The sequence below is a fragment of the Bactrocera dorsalis genome, chromosome 5, assembly GCF_023373825.1.
Source record: "Bactrocera dorsalis isolate Fly_Bdor chromosome 5, ASM2337382v1, whole genome shotgun sequence".
In the NCBI taxonomy this organism is placed as follows: domain Eukaryota; kingdom Metazoa; phylum Arthropoda; class Insecta; order Diptera; family Tephritidae; genus Bactrocera; species Bactrocera dorsalis.
The window spans coordinates 31217034-31244770 of NC_064307.1; the positions used below are offsets into that span (position 1 = coordinate 31217034).

Consider the following 27737-nt stretch of genomic DNA (forward strand, 5'->3'; position numbering starts at 1 on the left):
TTGATAGCATTAAGCCCCTGGAAATCGCACATAAATAATAGTTTGTTGACTTAAAAGTCAAATTGTTTTATCCAATAATATTTTCGCATGAAATTTGTTTAAACAAAATGCGACTTCTAATTTGTTGTGAGGTTTAGTTTTGTTTAACTATCAATCTATATCTTTTTTAACATATTCAGAGGTTCCGCTGTGCGAGGCATCGACATATAGTATAGCGCATATAGTAGTATGCAGGGAGTAGTGGCTTATCTTTGACCCCCTTTACTACCACAACCGTCAGATCTTCCAGCCGATATTATACATAGTTCTTGCACGAAAACCATGTAATAGCCGCCTTTCTTGTTTGACAAAAAGCTCGGCAGAGACGATCCTATTTTTGTAGAGGTCCAACCGCAGTACCTTCAGCTCTCGGTTTCAGACCCTCAGAATGCTGAGTAGGTACCTTTTGCAACTCTAGTTAGAGAAGTGAAGTCACCATCATCTCTTCTAAGTCTAGATCCTGCTGCATTTGTCATGATGTCATATGCTCACATATTCTTTGTATATGATACTAATGCGATGATATGATTTATTTCAAGCTCGAAGCACTTTTGACCATGGATTTTTAAATTCTGTGCTTTTGTGTTTCTTCTTGGTTTTGCTAGACGCTTGAATCGCTTCAAAACCAACAAACAACCGATAAATATTAACGTTTCCCTAAAATTACGAGTACACATTATTTAAAATTTTACAAAAAAATAATCAAGTGCTTATTTACAAATGTCAACCTAAAGCAAAGTGCATTTATTTATTGTCGGAAATTGATCGCCTACAAATAAAGTAAAATGCGAGCAAACACATTGATATCTTTTTTTTAAAAGGAAATGCACAAAAAATTACTCATCACGGGTTAATAATTATATGCATATCTTTATGAACGTGCTCATGTACAGTAGGGTGGTCAAATTAATTAGCTATTTATAGGTATAGTTATGTTGCAAGAAATTGCAGAGAAATTAAGTCTCAACATTAACATCGCAAAACCAAAGAAACGCATATCAACACCATCTATACGCAAAACTTCCAAGTCTATGGTATACAACTCGAAGAAGCTAAATCTATTTTTTTTACTTGAGCAGTTTAATATCAACAAATGGACGATTAAAGGAACACCAACCGTATAAAAAAGGCCAAGCAATTCTTCGGCTACCTCTGAAATTCAAAACTTGCAAGTTCGAATGAAAGGAAGATATCATCAACCGTATAAAGAAAGTCAAGCAAGATTTCGGGATTTTCGATGCGCTTCCTAGCACTCCTCATTCATTAAGCGACATACCACAATAGAAATATCCGTCTGCGGCTGCAAACCATGGAATATCGTAGTCTCTGACATCAAAACAAAAGTTGCAAGCTCGGCAAGTTCACCAATCGTAAAAAAAATTCTAATCAATTTTCAGGGTTCCCGATGCGCTTCATGGTGCTCCTGGTTAATTAAGCGACATATCACAATAAAAATATTCCAAGATTATACTTATGTCTCTGCGAAACATGGAATACGTAGTCCCTGACATCCAAAAGCTTTTACAAGCCGACGCCTTCGCATTATTTGGGCCGTCATAGTCACTAACACACAAACCAAACACACCTGTGGACCGAAATTCTCAAAAGCAAATCGGCTGGCTCGGACATTTTCTGAGACGATATCTAGATACAATCACCAGGGCCGCTATCGACTTCAATCCTACAGAACGGATGATGGCACATGAACCTGCTCTAAGCCAAAGGAAACATTTTAACATCGTAATATCTGAGGACCAAAAAAAAGGTGGAGTCGAGATCCAGACACAATCACTCGGAACGATATCGACTGAAATCCCACAGAAAGGTCAACCTGCTATAATCCGGAGAAGAATTTTGGACATCGAAATATCTGAGGACCAAAAAATTTGGAGTCGAATCAGGAGGCTAAACAAGATTGAAATAAATGAAAAAGTTTCATTGCGATCCTTTGCTACCTCGCGAAGAAACTCATATAATTTTATCTTCTATTCAGAGTCGATAGAAAATTATGTCAACAAAGTTTTTTATGTAATACCCTCTGTAGTCGATTATTTGGGGTCAGCTGTGAGGCATACTGAGTTAAAGAGAGTCTTTAACTACACGTTAAAGTTTAAACTAAAAGTTTAGTTTAAACTTGTTGCCCAACTTCCCAGTGGCGATTTCCAAATATAGACCAAAGTGGTTAATTTGTTAAAGCAAACAAAAATTGTAGTAGAATGAAACCCATTGGAATTGGAAGCAAAAATAACAAAAAGGAAAGCAAAAATGGTTTCCGGGCGATCTGTGGTCATTAAGAAGCAAGTTTAAAAATGTAAGTGTAAAAAATATTATTTTTGGTTAATAACGGAAAATAATTTCGGACCACCCTAACAAAGTTTTTGTACAGTTATTATGCGTCAATATGTTTACACTCATGTAGACATATGCAATGTATATTTAATTATGCACTTTGTATTTCGTTCTTTTCATTTCTCTTTAACCATTTCCAAAATATTGATAAAGAATAACCAAATAAATGACTAGAAAAGGTTAATCAATTTCCTGTTTGTTTGAATAATACAAACATTACATCACAGCCATTTTGGGAGGTCTAAGTTAATGTTTTCGTTTTTTCTTTACTTTACGAAAATATTGAATAAACACTATTTAGAATAATATCAAAAAAAGACTACGAGATATTAGGAAACAGAACTACACGTATATTTCAATAGTCATTTTCTAAAAATTCTTTTAAGGGGTGATCCATTTCGAGGTTCCCTACTTTTTTAAAGAAAAAACACAGAAACTTCAAATGCGGAATGTATGTATATTATCATTCGAAAAAACATTCTTTGGCACTTATTTTGTTAAGATTATCTCTTTCAAGTGTTGGCTGCAACTACGTCTCAGATGGACCATCCTCTGAGTCCAATTTTCGATGACTCGTTCGATCATTTCGACTGTTAACTGTCGAATGACGCGTAATATTTTGCTCCAAGGTCTGAACCGAAGTGGGATTGTCTGCATAGACTTTAGACTTTACATATTCCCACAAGAAAAAGTCTGAAGGTGTGATATCACACGATCTTGGTGGTCAATCGACCGGCCAAACCGTGAAATTATCTGCTGCGAAGTGTTGTCTCAATAAATCCATTGTTTGACGCAATGTGTGGGAAGTGGCGCCATCTTGTTGAAACTAAATGCCGCCGAAATCACGGCCTTCAATTTCAGGCATCAAATAATCGATTATTATGGCGCGATAACAGTTGTCATTGACAGTTACGTTTTCACCGGCATCATTTTTAAAGAAATATGGATCGAAGATTCCACCAGACCACAAATCACGCTAAATCGTTGTTTTTTCTGGATGAAATGGCAGCTCTTGAATCTCTTTAGGATGATCTTCGTTCTAAATACGGCAATTTTGCTTGTTTATATACCCATTGTTATTATATTACAGTATATAGTAAAAATTTTATAAATATAAAAATTAAGAATATCTTACTCATTTTCTGTAATCTGTCACTGACAGCGCTTTGACAGCAAATTGAGTGATTATACACTAGCCATTACCACTCATTGGAACATGACTCAATAGCATAGCTCAGTATTTAAACTGTGTGAGCGAATACTAAAGAAATTAATTTAAAGTGAATGAAAATTTAAACGCTCTCCCTCACATTACTCACCAAAAACTGAAGAAAAAAGTTAATTGCTTATTTACATAAGTAATTTGTAACTTTAAAATCGTGATTGGCATTTTATTAACTTTATCTAACTTTATGAAATGAATTTCTCACTGACAAATAATTACTAATATTGTATTAAGAAAGCTACCGAACGGCTTATGAAAGAAATTTTTAGAAAACATCTTATTTTGCTATGACAGTTGAGCAGTCTATAACGGCACTCAACCATGACTAAGTGAAACTCTATTAAGCCGCATCTGCGCAAGCAAATTGAATACATGTGTTAAAATAAATTATTGCTTTCCTAAATATATTCAGATAGACAAGCAAATGGACAGGTTTTTTTGAATATTAATTAATATGAAATTTCCATTTGAATGCTTCGAGAATTTGCATGGAAATAAATACAAATTTAATTGCATAAAGAAATATATATATGTAAGTAGTTACTTATGAACACAATCGGTTCAAGTTGAATGAATTTTATGTGATTATATCCATATATGTAATTATTTATACTTTTGATATGCTTAAGAAAATATTACATTATATGCAGCCTGTGTTATGTGGAGTGCATTTAGAGGGTTTCAAAGACCTGGCTTAACATTTTTTATTGCAATGCAAAGTCCTCAGCAACCTGTTATGTTATACTATTTAATGATTTGTTTATACAAGCTATTAAACCATTTTAAAGAGACTGTGACTGCTTATTACCATAAATGGCGTATATATAATCAATTGATGGCGCTTACGTTTTACTATCGATATTTAAAATACATGTAATGATGCCAGTTTTTGCAATAAAATTGTCTCCAAGCAATTTATATCGTTAAGAAATATGAAATGTCTGAAGCTGAAATTGTTTTTGCTTAGTAAACAGACCACAGAGTACTTTAAGTTCAAAAATGAATGGAGGGAAAGAGTAAAGTAAAGTAAAAAAGGAAATGACAGATATTAACAAGTTTTAAGCAAACTCCGAGACGCATTAAACCCGGTTTCCACGATAGTCGTTTCTAAATAACTGAAACAGACACGGATTTTTATCCGGCCAAGAACTGCCAACTCTGCAAGATGCCTCGAAATTACTTTAGGAGTGTTTTCTGTCGCTACAACAACAACAACGTTTTAAAACATTACAAAAGTACTCTAGTAGGTTCGCTTTTACCGTCCGAGGCGATCGGTCGCACCACAAATTGAAAGAGATGATATATTTTATACCTTGAACATACATTCTGTATATAACTATTAATGGTAGCTTCACGAGCTGAGTAGATTTAGCCATGTCCGTCCGTCCGACTGTATATACGAGAGCCAGTTCCTCAGTTTGAGGGTTAATTTTTTTCAATCGCAAACAAAAAGAGAAGAGGCAACTGCATCTCAAAGTGATCCCCCTTGGCCACAATACACTTGTGTCAATGTTTTTGCAATCCTCTAAGCAGTTATTAAAGTCAATTTCCGGAATAGCTTTGAACCTGCTTAGCGATTCACTTTTAATGTCTTCAGTTGACTCGAAAACTGACTCCTCGGAGCGGTCGTTTGAGTTTGCTGAAAAGCCAGAAGTTACACGGAGCGAATATCAGGCGAATACAGTGGTTGCGGCACAATATGTGTAAGTTTGTCGAAAAACTCACGAAGAACCAAAACAGTATGCTACGGTGTATTATCATAGTCCAAAAACCAAGAGTTGTGGGCCCATAATTCTGGCCTCTTTTTACGAGAAGTTTCGCTTACACGACGCATGACCCTTAAATAGTATTCATTGTTAACATTTTGAGCGGTCGGAAGGAATTTGGAGTGCACCACACATCGATAATCGAAGAAAACTGTCAGCATAACTATTATTTCTGACCTGCCTTGACGTGGGTTTTTTGCCTTGGCTCACCTTTGTCACGATATTCGGCCGGTTGCTCGTCTGTTTCTGGGTCGTAAGCATAGATCCCACATTCATCGCCAGTAATCATACGTTTCATGACACGCTGGTAGTAGGAAAGCATTGTTTTACAGACGTTAACGCGATGCTGTTTTTTTCAAAAAAGTTGAGAGATTTTGGAACCAATCGTGCTTTAATTTTTCTTGGACCTAAATGAGCTTTCAAAATGGTTTTCACTGATCCTTACGATATTGCAACGATGCAAGTAAGATCTCTGACTATTAATCGTCGATTCTCAAGCAGTAATTCTAATTATTTTATTGACGTGTTGATCATCAGTTGATGATGATAGCCGTCGCCAATGCGTTCTCGACCTCTTTGAATAATTTGTATCAATCAAAAACACTTCCTCGCGACAAACAATTATCACCGAAGGCCTTTTCCAACATTTTTAATGTTTCGGCCCCAAAAATTTGATTCCACATACAAAATTTAATGGAACTTCTTTGTTGAATAATTAGTTAATAGATTTTCGCGCGAAATACAATTTGAAAAATCTTACTATTTTTTGCCCACAGTAGCATATTACATAGTATGAAAACAATTGAGAACACATTTAGATACAAATGTATGGTATAATTTATTTCACATCTGCTGACTTTTTAACTCAACTTATTGTTGTTTTACTTACTCATGTATTTGTTTATTTCTTCCCATTGCAGGTTAATTATACATTAATAGCGGCAACAACACAAAAACTAAGAAAAAACGCAGGCGCAAACAACTGCAACTACAAATAGCATTAAGAGAGCACGAACAATGCACATGCACACAAACACACGAGTACACAGCAACAAAATTGCCGCTTGAAGAAATAAACAACAACGCGAGTGGCGGCTGAGACTGCAACGCGGCAGAGGCAATAAATCAGTGACAACAACGGCAAAATGTTGACTGCAGTTTATCAACAACAACAGCAGCAACAACAACAAGTGCAGATAACTACTTACAACAACTTTATAGAAACTAAAGCACAAGACGAACATAAACGACGTCTCGCCACACGGCTGCTGCCAGAGCGACGCTAAGCAACGAGCAACGAGCACCGGCACCGGCAAACAAAGTGAACCTATTACAAAAGTGTAAACAAAAATACGAGCCGCAACAGCAAAAACAACAGCTAAGGTAATATACACGAATCAGCGCTTTGACAGCAGCAGCAACAACAACAACACACGTTGCTTATATGCATCCACAACCTAGAGTTATTGTTGCTATTGTAAACTGCGGATTTTTTTTTTATTTTTCTATGCAACAACAGCGCATTGCAATTGCAGCGCTGCATAGTAAGCGTACAAGCGTGAGCGTAAGCTGGAAGCAACCGAATACCTGGCGCTGCTTAATTGTTGCACGGCTTGGTGAACACTTTGTAGTGCAGCAACAGCAAGCAACATCGTCAACACAGACCCGCTGAGGTCTTTACACAAGTGACAGCTGCAATAACTTAAGCATTAGCAGCAAAGCAACAACAACAACGAAGTATACATATATAAATACAATAGATTTTTGTAAAATAGTCAACGGCAGTGGCAGCTCACACAATTAAATTGCGCGGCGGTAAAACTAATTGAACACTGTTGAACAGGTACAACAGAAGCAACAACAACAACTGCAAGAACGGCAGTGATCACTAACTAACAACGCGCCACACCGTTGTCGTTACAAGTGGGCAGCGATCCATTTTGATTGGCCGACGCCGCGCTGATTGAGTGTCACAAATAGCAGAAGAACGCAGCGCAAAGCAAAAGGCAAAAAGTTGCGTTCATCCGCATAGCAAAAGCAACAACGCAGTGCGCGCCTGTTGTCAACTATAATTGCAAAGCCAAGAATTCGCGCGTTTATTGCTTGTGTTGCCATGCGAAGTTGCAACGACGCACAGCGAAATAGTTGAAATAGAATAGCATTACGAAGTGTAAGTGCACACACACACACACTCACATACATATAAGCAGTTGTACATATATGCATTTTTACTTACATAAGCGACTATATAGTATATGTATTTATATACACAGCCGATCTCGTTGTTGCATTTAGTTTAATGTTGCCGCAATTGGAGCCGAGCACAGTAGCTTCGTATTTTTTTTAGCTGTTTTTGACTTCCTTCATTCGTTATTTTCGCTTTAAGAGGACGCTTAAACACAAGCAAAAGAATATTTGCTACAAACTGCAGTTGCGGCGACAAAGCATTGGCGGACAATAATCCACACAGTACCAACGGAATTCACGAAACGCTGCACAACAACAACAACAAGAATAGTAGCGCATAAAAAGTTGCAATTTAAACGCAACAGACAGACAGCATTTTTCATAGCTACCGGCGGCCAGCAACGCCTGCGAATAAAAAGCACTTCATTTGGCATAGCAAACGGGTGTTTTTTGCTTTTGTTGTTGTTTGTACGCTTATTTGTTGCCGCTAGATTGCATGCAAAAAGCAAAAGAAACTGCACGGTAAAAGAACAAACGCACGCCGAGTGGCGACAAACTGAAAGGAACTCGCCGAGCGTGACTGCAAAGTGTGCAGGCATTAAAGCAAAACGGCGGATCAGCTTGCCAGCATCAAAAAAACTGCGAAAAAAGCATAACAACAATAGCGTACGTTGGCAACAATAGCATGCGCTAACGGTACAGCAGCCATTTGCCTAATGAAGCATTAGATAGAGCAACAACTGGCAATTTAAAGCAAAAACAGCAACAAAACACAGACAGCGTTTGTAAGCGCAGCATAAAGAAATCACATCAACAACAACGGCAAACATGAACAGTGCAACGCATTCACCAACAGCCGCTACGCCATCGGCGGCGCAACGTGGCAGCGTGACAGCCAATGGCCTTGAGTTAACCACAACACCGCCAGTAGCGCCGGCGCGGCACACGCGCCCCTTGCCCGCACAACGCGCGGCCGGCAGCGGTTGTGTCAGCGGCAATGGTAGCAGCAACTCATCCACGACCACCTCTTCGCCACCGCAATATAGTGAGGATTTGCGGCGCGCCAATATGCCCACCACATTGGATTTACTGCCACGTCAAGGTAGCGTCTCCTCGACCAAGACCTGTGAAGTCGATTTGGGCGATGAAGAGCGTGACACTTTTTCGCCGGTAAGCACCGCCACCAGCAGCAGTGCGGACGAATGCGCCGACGGCAGCAGTCCCAGTGATACGGCCATGCTTGCTGCCGGTGGTGGTGCTGATAATGTTGGCAGCACCAGCGCGCGTGCAAACAATAGCGGCAGCAGCGCCTATGATAATAAAGTGTACGATGCTGTACATTTGCCGACAGTAGCACCAACGCCAGCGGCGCGCATGAAGGTGTCCAATGGCAGTGGTGTTGGTGGGGGTGGTAGTGTTGCTGCTACAACTGGTGGCGGTATTCATTCCACTTCGAAGGAGGAGAAGCAGCGACAGAATGAGGAGATTGTTATTATGGAAACGTCGTCAATTTCTTCAGAAACTGGCTCATGGGAATCGGTGTTTCCGCACGCCAACAGTATTGCAGCAGGCAGCGTGGTGTCAACGGCCGCAGCGAGCGTACCTACTGCTGTTCTTAGCACCATAGCTGCTGGCAAAGTGGCTGAGGTAAATTATCCAGCTTTTAGTACAGAATTTTCTCATGGTGAAAATAAACTGCCGAAAGCATCCTTCGAGCTGCCGCGGGAGCGCGATAAATGCGGCGCAGCAGAGCCGCAAGTTAATTTACTTAAAGAGCCTGATATCGCGCCCTACCTGCGGGAGCGCACCTACTCGACAGGGGCGTCAGTAACTGCAGATACCAGCTCGTTATTCACTGGCATCAGTGCACATTCGCTGTTGCGTGATCTGGAGAGGCGTGAGAACCCCATGAATTCTTCCGGGCATAGCGCCTGCTTCATTGACGCTTCTTCGCTGCGTGATGAAGATGAAGTGCTATCCTTTCCAAGTCTGGATGGACAGCAGTCGAATGAGGATGCTAAGGATATTGAAGAGCATGTGGAAGAGCAGCCAACGAAAGTGACTGGAGGAGAAGATGAAGATTCACCTACTAAGAAACTTGAATCATTCCATAAAGCATTTGCCAAGTGCAAAGTGAAATCTAAAGACTTGCCTGAAACTGCTGAAACATTTGATACATCAAAGTCAAGTTCCAGTTCAAATTCTGGTGCAGATTCGCCGCAGAAACAAATTTCGGTTGCCTCTGCCACATCCACAAATAATCTCTCGGACGAGGAAAAACTTTGGAAACGTGAACACGAAAATCAAAAAGCGCCACTGACTACCGAAGACAAGGACCCGGTTGGTAAGGCTCAACAAATTGCTACCCAGCAGCATATCTCCACGCAAGAGGATGCCACAGAGGCATCAGTTTCATTAGTCGCTGATGCCGATTCCTCGGACTCTTCGGAAATCGTTAAGTTGCGCCGTGAACAAGAACATAAACCACGACCGTATATTTTTCAGCACAATATGCAACAATTTAGTATTCATCCTTTGGCGGTGAGTCCTAAATTTTCGGTGCACAGCTCGACAGGTACCAGCATTTCACATCCAACTACAGTACATGCAGCACACAATGATCTCAGCTACACAACCGACTACTCTTCATCCAGTCCTGCGCCGAGCTTAGTTTGGTCCGAACACGAGCACCGTCCTAGTCTAAGCGGTCGTCCACATGTCGATGACTATGACGGGCACACACATAAGGCATTTACTCAACCGGACACACCGCATAACTCAATAGCACACATAGAGAATGCCTCAAGCAATAACTCTTCCATACATCGCGACTATACAATGTCTTCTTCATTATCGCACCAACGCGATTCCGGCGCATATTGCAGCGATGCCACAGACTCGCCAGTACCAATGCCGCGCACGCCAAAACGTTCCAAGTTCGATGAAGCAAATCCCATTATATCCGGTGGCGCTTCAATCAAAGATTTTGCGCCTAAGCAATGCGAAAGCCCACCAGTGCATCGGCGTTTGGAGTCGTGCCCCATCGTCTCGGGTGGATTTGCCTCGTTGGATTTTGAACCAACACGTCCGCTGGGCGATGATGATGAGGATCAGGTAGAGTTGCGTTCACGTCCTAAGACACGTAAGCCTATACCTGGTATTGCATCGTGGGTTGTGGATATGAGTGACTGTCGTACGGAGCGTCGTAAAAGCACCAGCTCAACTTCGAGCATGGAAGCATCTGCAAGTAAATTTCGGGAACGTTCCGATTCGACAAGTTCACATAAGAGCGGTTGCGGCTTTTATGTTTCCTTAGATAATATGGATGATAAGCCCAATAACGATGATCTCAATAAAAAACCAATGAAGCCACAGATGAGTAAATCATACACGGCACCGAAACCGGCCGGCTTCTTTGTAAATCTCTCGAAGAGTGAATATACAACGGCCGATGAAGTAAAACCTGAAGAGCCAAAGTCAGAGGAAACAACGGCTGCAGATAAGAAAAATATCTTTAGTATGTTTATAGATATAGGTGAGAGCAAGAAGCCTACTGGCACGCCAAGAAAGGAACCATTTAGTTTAGCGCAACGTTTATCTAGTTCGTACGCTTCGCACGCTGCTCAACGACGCGGCGATGATGTGATGCGCTCCAGCGCAAGCTCGACGGAAACATTAATGGCAAAAAGCAGCAGTCTAAAGATGAGTGCAGACAATGAATTAAGTGGGGAGAGTAAATCGCTTGATTATAAGTGCAACCTTGAACCACCCATCACAGTGGCGGCAATACGTCGCCTATCGCAGCAGCAACGCGCTCAAAACGACGCAACAAAGCGACATTCGTGGGGAACTAATGCAACAAAAGAAGGCGTTACGTGCGACTACAAACGCTCCATTAGCCTAACAGCAAATGGCGATTCAAAAGAGAATGGTGGTAATGGATTAATGAGTATCATTGATAAAATACCGTTAATATCGAAAGCGTCCTCCTTGTCGGTGGACAGCTCGTTGTCGCCTTTCGACGAATACACCGGTTCCAAGTCTGAATTGAGCACATGTTCAAACAATTCGGCAAGAAACTCTGTGTCGGGTGGTGAGCGTGACGATGAAGTTTTCCTCGCCGGTACTGGTGCCGCTAACGGTGGACGCGTCAAGAGACGACGTCGTGATGTACAAATCAACGAAACATTTGACAAAAGTAGTTTGGCTTCCATAACAGACGGTGTACTTTCTAAAGATTTGTCGCCAGCATCCACGACTGATACCGAAGACTTGACTTTCCAGCAGGATGAGGAACTGGCAATGCGTGAGGCGGCACTGCAACAGCAGCAGCAGCTACAACAACAGGTGCCCTCAAATCGCTCATCGGCTATTATTATGGAAACCATAATTGAGGCCAAAGAAACATCCTCGCCTAAGAAAAATGCCTCCGGTCACACCATGGAGACTCTACATGCAACCATAGAGAAGCAAAAAATGTTGCTCGAAACGGTGAATGAGCATGGCGAAGTTGAGAAGGGTACATTTGTGAAACTGTCGGATATGGATAAACCCGCAAAGTTCGAACTACATTCGCCCGAATCCATGAGTAAGAGTGTGGGCAATCATCGTCAAATCAATCGGCTATTTCGTGACGATTCGAAAACGCGCCCTCACTCATGGACCATGACACGTTCTCAAGGCAATAGTTTCCTCAGCATAACTAATTCGGTGGAGAACTTGCGCAGCTTGTCGCGTCTTTTCCCGAATTTTTCGAAAGAGTTCTCCAACTCTTTGCCGAACGACATTATCTGTGATCAAATGGACTATATACAAACGGATATCAGCGGTGATTCTAGTATGGCTTCAAGTATCAGTCGTTCCGGCATGGATGAGTCTTCCATATCGTGCCGTCAACCACGCCGATTGGGTGAGGATTTGTTGAAAATGTTCCTGCAAGAGATTGCCACAGACATGATCGTCGAAGTGCATGGCCGCCGCATAAAGGCGCACAAATGCATTCTACGCTCGCGCTGTCAGTATTTTGCTGCTATGTTGGCGGGTAGTGGTGCACAGAGTGTGGTCTCCCTGCAGGGTTACTCCTACTCGGCAGTACATTTTGCATTGTGTCACATTTATTCCGGCGCTTCGCATCCACCCGATGGTATTAGTTTGATGGAGTTGGCTGCTTTAGCTGATCTGCTTGGCTTAGAGGGACTGAAGGAAGTCACTGCGCACGCCTTGAAGACGAACTATTGTCACAATTTTCACAAACCCTGCTCGGGTTGTATCGATGGCATACTGCAGGTCCTGCCTGTGGCATTGACTCACTCGTTAGATGATTTGTATCGCAAATGTTTGCGCTGGACTTGTCGCCACTACATGAAAGTATGGCCCACACGTCAATTTGCTCAGCTGCCAGCAGACATATTGGGACGATGCCGGCAGCAAATTGTTGCTTACATGGTGAGTTTGCCTTTATTTGATTTGTTTATAACACTGAATTGAAGAGTTATTCTTAAAGTAATGAATTTTATTATGAGCTGTAGCTAGAATTTGAAATTGTATAAAATTGCAAGCCTTTGAAATTTCATCTTACTTCTCGGTTAGTAAAAATTATTTCAAAGTTTGACATATTAATGCTAAGTCATTGAGAAACAGTCGTTAATTGAACGCCAAGACAGATTAATAATAATTTTGACCCAACCTCACATTTTCTTTAAATAGATTAGCATATTCCTTCCACAATCCTTCACCGGATAATAATAAATAATCTGATATGTAGGGTTTCGTACCCTTTCGGATGATCCTTTGAATATTACTACCCAATGCTCGACAAATTTCAAGCATAAATGGGCCGATATTGCTGAAATGTCACATACGATATTCGTACGAAGTTCATCAATCGTCGCTGGCTTGTTGATATGGATCATAGACTTGACGTAGTCTCACTGGAAATAGTCTCACGGCGTCAAACCGCACGACCGAGGCGACCAATTGACTGGGCCATTTCGTAAGATCGCACGTTCACCAAACTTGCTTTTCTATAAATCGATTGTGACATTCGTTATGTGGCTTGTGGCGCAGTGCTATTGGAACCACATATTGTCCAATCATCCAATTCGGGCCAAAATTATATGATTATCATTGAGCGGTAGCGATTCCCATTCATAGTAACGTGCCGGTCTTGATCATCATGGAAGAAGTACGGCCCATGAATCACACCAAACCGTATTTTTTTCGGGATGCACTGGCGACTTACGAAGTACGTGTGGATTGCTGTCTGACCAATAACGCATATTTTGCTTATTGACGAAGCCATTCAGCCAGAAATGAGCCCCAAAGCTGAAGAAGATTTTCCGATGAAAATCCGTATCAATTTCAAGTTGTTTTTCAGCGTCCATTTGATCTTGAAAGCATTTAGGCCAAGAACTTTTTGCAAAATTCGCCACAACGACATCACAAAGATGCCCAACGCTTGAGAACGACGTGTGAGAGACTGATTTGGGTTTTCCTCAACTGATATTCTCGACACTACGGGTACTTCTTTGTATCACTGGCGCCGCAAAATTTTGTACTGTATCTGAGGTTTCAAGTTTTTCCGCTAGACGCTCAATTATTGATCTGACTGGGCGATTATGTCGAACATAAATTGACTTAGCGCTCTTAAAGTTGATGCAACTGACTCCGAATTTCTGTAGTAAATTTTAATAATTTTGACTCATTGTTGGATCGTATATCTTTCCGCTATTAAATGACAAACTTTACTGCAGAGAAATGTCAAAAGAGCGTGCAAAATATGGCGTCGTTTGCCGTCCCTATCGGTCTACTTTTGCAGCGTCGTTTTGAAAGAAACGCTTATTATTTGAACCATTGACTAGTTGAAGAGCTTGCATCGGGATTGCCAGACATAAAAGTGTCAATCGAGCTCCCAATGGCAAGTGGGCTTTATATGAAACCTGGCAGATATAACCTCGCCAACAGCGGTCTTTACAGTTGGGTACTCAACAAAAAACAAATTGTTTCAAAGAATTTACTTTAAAGTTAGATTGCTTGAAAAAAAATCGCATACAAACCTAATTTAAATTAACCCATATCTAAATACAATCTTGGAATCACTATCAATTTCATTGGCAATGCGTTTTAATCTACGAAACCTTGAGATATTATCAGCGCGAAATTGTTTATATGCCACTGAGTAGTACGGAATTTAATCAAATTCGCACAGCCTCTTATCTTTACGGCTTGTTTAGTATAGATGAACCCTATGAGAACGACCACTCCACTACCTTCGCTTCAAGCGATAAGAATTGAATGAGTGTGTGCCCACCTCTCGACAACTGCGATAAGCGAACAATGATTTGCATTATGTGAGGACTCCCAGGTATATTATATACCTGCATGAGTGCATATGCCTTATCTAGTGAGATATCGATCGATGATAAGCGACAAATTATGAGAATTATGAATCAGCTGTATTTGTAGGGACCAAGCGTCGTTATCAGCTTGTTAACCTACTTAAAATGCTACATATTTTGTATTTTATGTTTTAATAATTTATCGCATCCCCTTATCACTTTTTTCTATGCAAAATACTACGCCGCAGACATCGGAGAGCGTATTGGACACAGTGCTCGATTGTGATAACTTGCTGACACAGTTGGCGACCTACCGCTGGGGTGGCATTTGTGAGAGTCTTGTACGTGATATATTAGACGCCGCCTATACATACATTGCCGATCACTTTGCCAGCCTGATAGCGAGTGACTCCTTCCTATCGCTCGGTCACGATCGTAGCTGTCACATACCGCGACTCGAGAGCGTACTATTGCGCACAGCATCGTCGCTCACACCGGATCAGGCATGTCGCAGTTATCAGCGTGTGACACGCCTCAACACTGTGTTGCAGGCGAAAGTCATACAAATGCCGGCAAATCTTGGTGAATTGGCTAAGGAATTGCAGGGCTTGCAAGAGGAAGACTTGGATTGGGATGCTGAATACATACGTTTGGTCAGCGCCATACTGTCCGCAGTGGAGCAGTGTCTCATACGACAGTGTTCGCGCGCTATGCGTGTAACTGCTTGGCAACGTATGGATCTGGATTTGCGTAAGAAGATACAGACATTGGCACGTCTCACCGAACCGATGGATCTGAAGCGCAGCAAGCCAGTGTCGAAAGCGTTCACATTTAGTGGTAGCACACGCAACCAGGACCTGTATCAGGTGAAGTTGGCAATACAAGCGCATTCAAAGCGCGCCATGGCACAGGATACACAACTCTATAAGGCAACGCAGACTCAAGAGGCGGGAAATGTGCAGACCACCGAGCGCGGTGTGCAGGCCAACAACGATATACGTGAAGGCACAAGTGAGTATAAATAAATTCAAGCTTAAATGTATCGTTTTTTCTTAAACATATGTGCTTTCGCAGGTAAAATTCTGAAATCGAATACCCGTGTCCATGTGCCTCAAGCGCTGCGTGCTAGCTCACAGAGCGCTACAACTTCCGAACGCAACAGTTTAAACACACATCGTCGCACACAATCCGAAGCGCCAATGCATATAAATAAAGTCACCACAGCCGCACCAGCGTTGCCACCAAAACCTACCAGCGCCGAAGTGAAGAGCGACACCAGCAAGAAAATAGCAGCACGTCTGTCTGAGGTGCGACCACGCTACCTAGAGCCACGCAAAGTGCATGCGCCAGCAGGTTTTGGTAATGGCCCTGTGCGTAGCGCCACAAGTTCTAGTATACCGGCCACCACCAAAGGTAAAGGCCGTCAGATCTCATCTAGCGATAGTTCGCGCACTTCCAGTCCAGCCACGCGTAAAACCGCCAACCAAATCGGACGTAAATCCATTAATATGTCGCTGGACAGCTTGGCGTCGCCATCGCGGCGTGGTCGCACCATGCGTATGAAGGCCACCGACAATGCCGACCGTTTTTCGGATCGTGGCGGTGATTCGCTCGGCGATAGCATGAAAAGTTCGGTGATGACAAATAAAGCGATATCACAGGAATCACTTTCGAGCATAACCAAGCTGTCGCGTTCGAATCCGCTCATTGGCAACAGCGTCAAACAGTCGGCAGCTGTCGGTAGTAAGTCGCAAAACAGCAAGTTGACTAATGGTATTGTTAAGACGAATCGCGCTGCAAGCATCGGCACCAAACCGCCGAAGCATTTGCAGCAACAAAATATAAAATCAACCGGTTCGAGCCCCTCTTCGGTGACAACAACCAAGTCAGCCGCCAGCCGTCTCTCATCCGTTTCATCTACACACTCATCACGCGATATGTTCAAAAATCGTTCGATATCGATGCCGGGTCAACCAGCGTCGCAAAGCACTGCTGGTGGTCAACAGACATCTGGAGGTGGCCCGCGCCATAGTTTCTTATCGGCCAAATCACGTGAGATACTTGCCAAACGCGCGGAGAAAAACAAATTACAGCAGCAACAACAACAACTACAACAAACCGCCAATAGCTCCGGCGATGAACGGAGCAATACGAACGCCGTCCCTGCACCCACCAATAACCAACAACAACAAAAGCAACATCATCCGCACACCGGTCCAATACGTTCCGCCTCACACACAGCCGTCACAGCGACGTCAAATGCCAATTATACGCGCAATTCGCTACCATCGAATATACCAACACGTCGCCCCAACTCGCTGCAACTAAAGAAAACAACAAATAATCATCTTGTTAGCAATAAAAATAATAATACTGTCAATCAAATGGCACATTTGAATAATAAAAACAAAATCATTAACGCCACCAATGGTGTGTTGAAGGCAGCGCATGCGGTCAAGCAGAAAATCGAATTGTTCATCGATACGTCCACGTCAGCGGCTGGTCGCGGTGACAAGACAACACCGCCACCAACGCAACCGACTCAGAAAAGCAACGACCAACAACAGAAACCGACACGTGTCGAAACGAAATTGGAGCGTTCGAGTACGTTTTGCAAGGAGTCCTCCGATATGGATATCAATGAGTTGCAGATTATTGAGTAGAGAGAGGAAGCTTAATGCGACTTGGCGAAAGCTCAACCGCAAATGAGGTGTGGTATGGGGTTATTTAATATTTATATTTTTGTATATATTATATTATATTAGCAGGCAGAATTAATTATTATTTACAGTAATTATATGCTATGCGAGTGTAATAGTTCTGAGCCCCTATTGGTATTGTTTTCGAGGTACATATAGCTCATATATTTTTTGAAATTTGAAGAATGGTGTCAAGTTGACAGTCTTCGCCCGGATAAAAATCCGAGTACGTTCCGTTTAGGGCCATCCATAAATTACGTCACACGAATTTAAGGACTTTTTAACCCCTCCCCCCGTCCTTGTCTCAGGTTGTCACATTTTGAACTAGCCCTCCCCCTTTTCGTGACGTCACACATTTTCCAATTTTATGGATTTATCAAAAAATAAAAAAAACAGGTTATTTCTTATATTAGGTTGTCAAAAAAGTCTTGCGGTTTTTTCACTAGTTGGCGCTGAAAGCGTGTAGTTCTAGTTTTATTCGTCATGGGATCATGCTATACCTTTTTGGAAAGCTCATTTCACGCGCTTATACGTGTTTGATTGATTGTCGTTTCTTTTAAGTTGTTCGTGAGTTATAGCGTCGCAAACATGGAGCAAAATAAAGAGAAAATACGGCATATTTTACAGTACTACTACGATGAAGGCAAAATGCATCTCAAGCCGCCAATAACATTTGTGCAGTTTATGGACCCGATACAGTTTCCATTTCCACCACACAACGATGGTTTCAACGTTTTCGTTCTGGTGTAGAGATGGTCGAAGATGCGCCACGTTCCGGAAGGCCTGTCGTCGAAAATGGCGATAAAATCGCTGAATTGGTTGAAAGGAGACCGGCATAGTAATCATCAAACCGTTATAAACCATTTGAAAAAGCTTGGAGTCACTAAGAACCCGATGTATGGGTGCCACACGAATTGATTCAATACAAATATCGCAAGACTTTTTTTGACAACCCATATTTATTGAATAATCTTTAATAAATCAAAAATTTAGTTAAATGTTAAAGTACAGACACAACGAATGGCTAGTCAAGAAATAATAGATACTTAATTATGCTAATAAAAAATACAAAAACTTAATCATCTTGTGTCCATGGACTTTTATTACTGGTAAATCAGGTACTTCATTTTTCGTTCTGAAGTTGGATGTCAGGAACATTTTCGTATCAACATAGTCTTCTTCCATCCATCCCGGGCACTTCTAGCAGCAATTCTTTGATGACAAATTTTCGCAATAGGTAACTGCTCTTGTTTTTTTATGTGATTGTTTGTGTTGATTGGTGGCTTTATATGAAGAAAAATATAGGCCACATATGCTACACGATCTTTTAAATAAGTATGACTCTACACTAAGGCAATAACTATCATATGGAACTTGTTTCAGATGGGATGATGCTTGGAGATTTTAATAATATCTGTAGTAATAATGAAGCAAACTTAGCGTCGTTGTCATCACTCCCTGTGACTCCATAACCTTCTGATGTCTGTTTAATTAACATAGGTGGTCCCTCTTTGAATAATTTCCAAAGACTAGAACGTCTTACGCCGCAACATGTAATAGTTTCACATTTAACTATTTGTAAAAAATATTGTGACTCACGTACATGATTAGCGTACAAAGTAGAATTATTTTTCAACATCATAACCTGTTCAAATATCCAGTCCAGTAACAGTTGGTGCAACACATTCAGCAACGACTGAAAATTATCATGACTAACTTGCTCCAAATGTCAGCCACACATTGGCCGCACTTTCGAAGTTTCGTAGTTTCGTTTTTCTAGATCTAAGTCAGCAGTTTGATTACTTGAATCAAGATGTGACCCCAAAATCATCATGATTTAATAGTACACCAGTAAGTTTGCGACTGAGAGGTGCCATGCGTCGTGGGGCATTTGTAGCTATATAAATTGCATCTAATGAAAATCTTTGAAATCTTGTAAAGCTGAAACTATAACCCGGCAGACAATTTTGTAAGTTTGATTAAAATTATAATATAAAATAAAATACGATTCGCAGAAGAGCACCAATGTTAATACCAAAGCTTCTTACAACTTAAGTATTAAAAAACAAAATTGTGTTTTATAAATGTTAAATTTTTGTTTACCTACATATAAAATTTACGTTTGTACATCACAAATTTTGAAATGTGATGTCACAAAGCTTTTGACCCCCCTGCCCCTTGTCCACACAATGTCACTTCTGAATGATACCCTTCCCCCCCTTCAAAGTGTGACGTAATTTATGGATGGCCCCTTACTTAGACCCGATTATAATGGGACCAGAATACTATATATACTTGTATATATAACAAATCAGCTTAATTAGTCGATTTGTAGTCATTTTCCTTTCTATTCCTTTGTCCGCGAACTAACCGCTCAGTTTTTGAGGTATCGACCTCAAATTTTGCACACGTCATTTTCTCACCGCCGATATTGGATAACTATAGCTGTCATACAAATGCAACGATTGGCATCAAGTGTTTGTATGGAAAACTTTTTCATTTGTCAAGATATCTTCAAGCGATTTGGCACATGTTATTATCAGAAGCAACGCTACAAACTTGGAAAAAAGTGTTCAAATCGCACAACTATAGCATATAGCTACCATATAAACCGACCAATCAAAATCAAGTTCAAGTTCTTTTTATAATCATTTATTCTTATTTTTACCTAAAGTTAATTATTCAAATTTGCTTTTTTAACTACTAACCAAGTTATCTATTCCGTAATATATCTTAACCTTATTTTCAACAGTTTACTACCATACGAGCAAGAGGATGAATCTGCAATATTACCAATCTGGAGGCTGACAACGCAAGGAACAGCTCTACGAACGCTTTGGTTAAAAGAACGACTCTAGTCAATAATGATGGGAAAATTGCTAGCTATGAAAGACAAATTTAAAATGATGGTATATACAGAAATTGAGAAAAATATTCTTATATACAATAATTGGAAATTTGGAAAAATATATATACTTACACGTAGTTGTCAATAATCTAAAATTTGCATAAACCTGGACGTAACAGCAACTTTAATCAAAACTGACCGAAAGCCGTTAAAAAACCTAAAAACCATGCAGTAGCTACATGCAATAATAGTTATTCGTATATAGTACCTATTTGCATACCTACCACAAATTTACATACATACACAGCATAATAGTTGATGGCGAAGTAAAAATTGTTATTTGAAGAACAAATAAATATGAAAATTAGTAGTGTTTGTTACCGCAAAATATCCCTCCTCCACAAGGCCCATATAAAGTATAGGCAAACATTATACCCAAATAACGCCAGCTGTGTGCACAGCGGTTAGCAAGTTATGATATGAAGAAGAAATTAAAATAATAAGTACTTGCAATTTTCAAAAATGTATTGATAACAGAAACGAACGAACGAAGTTAAGGTTTTAGAAGAATAGTTGAAAGGTAGACTTTCGTGATATTATTTACAATGCAATGCTTCGTTTCTTTTTTGCAGAAAGTGCAAGCAAACATATACATATACATACATATGTACTTATATACATATGTATATTATACATACATATGTATATACATATGTGCACGCATAATGATATGTGTGCTTTAGGATTTTTAACTTTTGAATTTACATTCGCACCTGCGAGTCTTCGAAATACCAAAAATAAATATTTAATCATTGCTTATTGCGTGCAATTGTTTTTGTTTTTCTTTTTTAGTTTGCTTGTGCCACGTGCAATTGTTTTTGTTTGTGTTTTCTTTTTTAGATTGCTTGTGCCACGAAAGTAACAGATCGCTTAAAGCGTTCGAAAACCCTTCCGCCCTATACAGCAAATTTATATATTTTTTGCGCTTATAATATGCGCAAAATGTCAGCCAACAGCTGTTTTGTGTTTACCATTTGAAATGATTTTATATTTACATAGAAAATGCGCTTAACTGCATGCACAAGCGCTAAAGTGCATATATTTTTGCCAACATTGATCTTCAATTACTTCGAATGCGCTATTGCTTTTGCTTTTGCTTTTATACGCATAATAATTATATTGAATTGTGTGTGTATATTTTTTTATTTTTATTTTTTTTTGTGGTTTTCTTGCTTCTACATTTCCTATAAAATGCGTTAGATTGTACACTCACCAATATGCATACATATTTGTAAGTGTATATGTATTAGCCTATTGAAAAAACTTATTATATTCGTAAGCTCAACATACATTTTTACACGGATACTGCGAGAACGACTTAATTTTATAAATGCGGCAAACATGAAATTTTAGTTTTAAGTAACTGTATTATACATACATACAAACATATATATATATATAGATTTTTGAGCTTCTAAATTTATGATTTGATATTTTCTTTTGAAAGTTTGCCAGTTGATTCAATGCTGAATCTACAGAAATGTGTGTAATTGGTCTATTGGCTGGCTGCAAGTTAGCGAATATAGAAATTCACAAATTTATAAGTGTGTACGTTACTTGTATTATGCTATAAAATATACATTAATATTAAAATTAAAACAAAAAAATGGAATAAAATGTTTTTGCTTTTTCAAAGGATACAAATATTGCAAGAAAACCAAGAAATGTATTAATAAAACATTAATATAACAAATTCAGTAATAAATTTCGTTTTTATTTCAATTTTTTATGATTGTTTATAATTAGTTGCTTGTAAGTATATACAAATATGTTTGAAGTAACAAAATTGAAAAGGTATACATTCAAGAACCCAATGCAACTAGACACGAATATTACGTTTGCCTAATTTAAAATAAAAGAAATATTACATTTGGTAGAACGGTTATTTTTTGAAAAGTAGAGTTCAAATTTAGGACAACTCAAAAGTATTTAGTATTTATATAGTGTTTTATTAGATAATTAATTATATTCGACACGTTTTGCACACCTGTTGCTCTTACGTGCACTTTTGCAATATTCCTCAAAGGAACTGGAAATTCTCTACTCTCACTATTTTTTCTCAAATTGAGCCTTGAACACTTTTTGTTAAAAATCTCACTATTTTGGTTCGAACTAACCTCTCATCAATAGCAGTTAAAAATAAATATTAATTAGAACTCAAGTTTTCCGTTGTGTTTCCACAAAATGCCTTTAGACACAAAAAAAAGTCCTTAAATAATACGCTAAACTTATAGCTAACTTACAGATAAGTCAATATAATAAGATTTGATGGAAAGCTTAGGACAGTAAAATAATCCGAAATTACTTTGATGGAAAGCTTGGAACAATAAAATAATTCGAAATTACTTTTCGAAAACTTATCTTAGAGTTTTAATATAAATAATCAGATAAGACAATCTAGGTGATAGCACTGCCTGGGACTAGGCAGCTTTGAAAAGTCTACAGCAGTTTAATGGTGCGCAATAAGTTAGTGCAAAATGTTTTCCAGACTAAGGTTTTTGAAGTTGCTCTCCTTTCTCCACTTTTCGCTTGAGACGCTCCTTACAACCATTATTTTTTAAAAATTTCTGAAAGAAAGAGCCCTATTTTGGCGCAGTGCCGCCACTACAATAAGCCCGCTGTTATTGCTTGCGCGACTCAAGATTCGATTGCACCCAGGCGTTGAACACATTGCGGCAGTGTATGACGACGCACTCATTGCTGCAATATTCATCCTCCCAATCGGGATTGATGATGGCGCGTTTATTGCAATTCTCTCGTGTGCATTTTTGTACAGCACCCGCTTCACTGAGCATTTGAATTTGTGGCTGCGGTGGTTCGTTCGCTGCACTGTTTACTTCCGCAGTTGGCGCTGCCGTCTGCACCGGTGCGGCACTTACGTTCGTTTCACTGTTGCTGGCAACATTATTGGCAATGTTATTGTTAATGCTGCCGTCTGTGTTGTAACGAGATATTGTGAAAACAGCCGGTTTGGTTTGTAGAGCAGGCGTCGGTGTAGTATTAGCAACATTATTTGCTAATTGTTGCTGTTGTTCATCCTGTTGTTCACGATATATGCGCATTTGTTTCATATATTCCGCCTGCGCTACTTCATGTTTTTTGCTATAAACATTTTTATGGCTCACATCTAGTGCCTCCCACATAGATGAGACGATGCGCGACAACTCTTGAAAAGTACAGTTGGGATTTTGTTGTTTTATTGCGCTAACAGTATCACGAAAGAATAGTCCGTATGCTGACAGCGGTTTAGCGGGCTCATTGGCATCCGTAGCCGTTGGCGCTAGCTGCTTACGTGCAGCTAGTGTCGCTGTTGGTGTGTTTTGTGCGTTTTTCGTTGGAGATACCGCATACGCGGTATTCGCAAAGGATTCATCATTGGCGCTATGGTACTCATCCACAGACACGTCCATGCTACGAATTCTCTTTGTCTATAAGCAAAAACAAGAGAGCAATATGAGTTAATTAATAAATCTAAAACATTTAGGAAACAAAAATATAGAATTTAAAGAAAACATTCTTATTTTGATATACCCAGAAAACTTACTAAAATTTTCTTCATCTGTTCCTTAAAAACAAAAAAATTATCTCAATGCGAATGCCTTGCTGCTAATCAAAATATAATTAAACTTAATGTGGCGGCCGAAGCTTGGTGACTAAAATAATACAAACTGATTTGCGATAACGCACGCTCTATCTACACACAGTTCTACAAAACAAACCCGTACCGCATATGAATAATTGTTCATGGATATAATCGTCATGTGGTTTTGAATCCCGAGACAACAATATCGGAAACATTTAGTACAAGTTATAGCGAATGCACAAAAAACCACGTCAACGTTTATATCAATTGTGTACGCAGGGACCCTATGTGCCTCTCACCAAAAATGCTTTTCATTCCCCTTTGCCGAGCGCAGTACTCGCTTCATTGATTTTCAGCTTCTATTGATTGTCCATCAGTCTGCCGGCCACTATGTAGGTCTGTTATTTTTACACAAACAAATACTAATCCAACTTGGTAGCATCGTTTTTGTTGTGATTATAATCTTTGTTCAACTTAAATGACTGATTTATAAATGTTTTTTTAATTTACTCTTTATGAAACACGCTGCTACATCTATTTGCAATTATAAGTGTTTCCTCAAAAAGGAACGTTTCATAAAACAAATTTTGCTTCTTTTTTTTAGTTGGACAACTTATATTGCACATTGATTTTACTTGGGAAACAAAATGCAGCTTTCTCTCTAATTTAACCGATGTATACAATACTTTCACATTTTAGACATTAGAATAATAAGTATCTAATTACACTTACATTAAAATGCTGTTGTTGAATTAATCCTTCTTCCTGCTGTTGTTGATTTATAACGCTACTGGGGGCGTAAATTTCTGCACCACCTTGAACTTTATTTATAGTGTCGCAATCCGTTTCGTTGTCTGGCAAATCGAATATTACCTCGTCTCCGAATGATGGTGTATGAAACTGCGCATTCATTCTCACACGCCTTGCGTCGATTTGGGTTGCTATGTTAATTGTTTATTTATTAACAAGCAACAAACTATAAAAAAATGAAAGAAGCCCGAAAAACTATTTTTTCATTGATGTCTTCGAAGCTTGAGGAATATGAGAAATGTCAAAATGACGTTAAAAAATTTAGGGTTACCAGTCTGTTCAGTATGGTTTTTAAATACCGCAAGCTACCACCAAACTAAAATTTATTGTTGTGATGTAATGATTTAAATAACGTTACGTCTAACGTTCACGTGGTAACGTTACTCGGGAAATCGCTAAATTATTAAATAAAAATTAATAAATTTATCGCACGAATTCCTTATTGTAAATTAATTCACTGAAGAATAATTTTGCGCACAATTTTTAACAGATGACACAAAATATAATTTAATTATTTACTATTATTTTTTAGGACTTAAGTCGTTAATTTTTCTCCAACGAGTACTTTACTGGTGTAAGAGTTATAAACAACTGAGCCTCAATTACAGAAGTTATGGCCTTTAAATAGTATATCCTCAGCTTTCGCTCGCTTTCTCTCGCTTTCTTACTTTCTGTCTCTCCCTCTCTCTCTCTTATTCTCAGGTATTCTGAAAAATCTCTTTCGTCGGACATTTTGCATTTTCAACTTGAGTGCAAATAAATAAATTTAATAATTAAAAAAAAACATAACTTGCTTAAGGAATTTTTTTTTGTAATTGCAAATATTTGTTCTGTTCAAAATTATTTATTTCTTGTCTAATATTGAAAGAGTAATTATTTTATTCGTGTTTGTAAATGGTCGGTAAATTCTTCGTGACAGTGTGTACACTGTATCATCGCTACATGTCATAGCATATCAAAACATATGACGAATGGTGATGTTGGTATGACAATGATTTTTTTTTTAAATCGCAACAGTATGGCATTATCTGACAATATTACGTTTCAACGTAACAACGTAAGCCTAAATTTAAACTATTAACCCACTATAGACTTGAACTATTTGGAGTATTTATATGAAGTAGCCATCAAGTCGCAGCTACCTGAAACTTTAAGCATTGAAAGATTTTTCTGGAAACCTGCGCTTGACCTATAAATAGTAATTATAACTTAAGTATGTGTTTACGCTAGTTCTTTGCTCGTGCTAAGCGACGAGTGAGAGAAAGAGACAACAAGGGTTGTATTTAAACATATCACGCAGCATGTGGCAATAGCTGCTGGTGATTTCTATAAAATTTCAAATGTTTTCTCTTTAATTTAGAACACCAATTTCATTTGTTTTTTTTTATCATGAGTAAATTATTAATCATACGGAAAACTTTCTTGGGAATATAAAGTTCATATGTATGTGTAAACTCTGCAAGCCGGTTAAATCACCGGTTATTTATCCAACAGCGCTACAAGAGAATTCTGTTAAAGTTTCTATGTTTGTCGTAAGGCCCCGGCAATTATAACCGAAACCCATCTGTTCGTATGATCGTTCATCGAACGCAAAGTTCTTATGAGTTACACGATTACTATGGTATGTGTTAATTTCAGCGCTAATTATTTCAATGCATTACAGTTTTGGGTAGCCTTAACCTATTGGGTACGTCGCAACAAGTTAAAGGCTATGTTTAAGAAAGAGATAAACGATCACAAGCTTACCACAGTAGGCCTGTGTAATAACCGAGTGCTGCAAATATGTTTCTTCTTCTTCTTAATTGGCGTTAGACCCCGCTTACGCGATTATAGCCGAGTTAACAACCGCGCGCCAGTCGTTTCTTCTTTCTTCGCTTACGTGGCGCCAGTTGGATATTCCAAGCGTAGCCAGGTCCTTCTCCACTTGGTCCTTCCAAAAACGGAGTGGAGGTCTTCCTCGTCCTCTGCTTCCCCCGGCGGGCACTGCGTTTGAATACTTTCAGAGCTGGAGTGTTTCCATCCATCCGGACAACATGACCTAGCCAGCGTAGCCGCTGTCTTTTAATTCGGATGAACTATGGTCAATGTCGTCGTATTAATCCCAGACCGCTCATCGTTTCCATCGATGCGAATATTCGCGAGTGCGACGACTGTTTTGTTTGATGACAGGAGATATATTCGTCTTGCCTCGTTCACTGCCCATACCCATTCGTTTTGCTTCCTTGTCCAGCCTGGAGAAAGCAGAAACTAACGTTTTACAAACCGTTAAACCATAACAGAGGCCATAATTCCTTGAAATCAGATAATAACCTACTATAGTATAACGTTTTTGTTGAAGCCTACTAAAAGTGTGATAATTCACTGAGTAAATGTCCGCACATGCATTAAATTTTACAACACAGGTAGTATGGTAGGCTTTCGGACCAGGTTTAAAAATTGAACAATGGGCGTGACGTCACCCAGCTTTAAGTGAAATCCTATATCTCAGGAACTCCAAACAAAAATTGGTGTGTGAAGTTATTTAATTATTACTATTATACACTGCGAAAATAATCAAAATCCGACTACAATCATGTCTACTTCCCATACGACCAATTTTTAAATTCCATCTGATTTTTTCCCTATATGATATAGAAATTAAACATCAATGAAGTGATTAGAATACAACTTTGCAAAAATAATGCCCTCTAGATCTTTCATGTAAAGCCTAAAAATTACTGACTTCGGACTTTAACTTCTCAGAACCTAGACACCAAATCGACTCCAGCTGATGTATGATTTTATACCGAACATATCAGTCAATCTGTGAGGTATAGTATTGAAATTTGTGGAGT

At 39.4% G+C, this 27737-nt stretch overlaps 2 protein-coding genes across 4 annotated transcripts in view; one reads left to right on the forward strand and one right to left on the reverse strand.

Annotated features, from left to right (window-relative positions):
• LOC105224771 (uncharacterized) overlaps positions 1-20822 on the forward strand; it is a 100058-nt gene extending 79236 nt beyond the window's left edge. Inside the window, exons 3-6 of one of the 2 annotated variants that reach the window (XR_007422979.1) lie at positions 6300-13011; positions 15152-15914; positions 15978-17618; positions 20355-20822. Coding sequence is in view for 1 of the 2 variants with exons in the window: in XM_049458272.1 (XP_049314229.1) it covers positions 8395-13011; positions 15152-15914; positions 15978-17566 (6969 nt within the window). In the remaining variant the exon portion in view is untranslated. The remainder of the gene's footprint in view (positions 1-6299; positions 13012-15151; positions 15915-15977; positions 17619-20354) is intronic. The other variant, XM_049458272.1, reaches the window with a different exon arrangement.
• Positions 20823-22203: 1381 nt separating this feature from the next.
• LOC105224773 (TOX high mobility group box family member 4-B) lies at positions 22204-25493 on the reverse strand. 2 transcript variants are annotated; one of them, XM_049458273.1, is made up of 2 exons: positions 24826-25493; positions 22204-23938 (listed from the first exon to the last, which is right to left on the reverse strand). In XM_049458273.1, exons 1-2 carry the CDS (start codon positions 25003-25005, stop codon positions 23132-23134), a joined length of 987 nt encoding a protein of 328 aa, XP_049314230.1. In that variant the 5' UTR covers positions 25006-25493; the 3' UTR covers positions 22204-23131. The 2 variants fall into 2 exon arrangements, with proteins under 2 accessions (XP_049314230.1, XP_029405474.2); XM_029549614.2 differs by lacking the exon at positions 24826-25493 and adding an exon at positions 24055-24312 and having other exon boundaries at positions 22439-23938.
• Positions 25494-27737: the final 2244 nt, after the last annotated feature.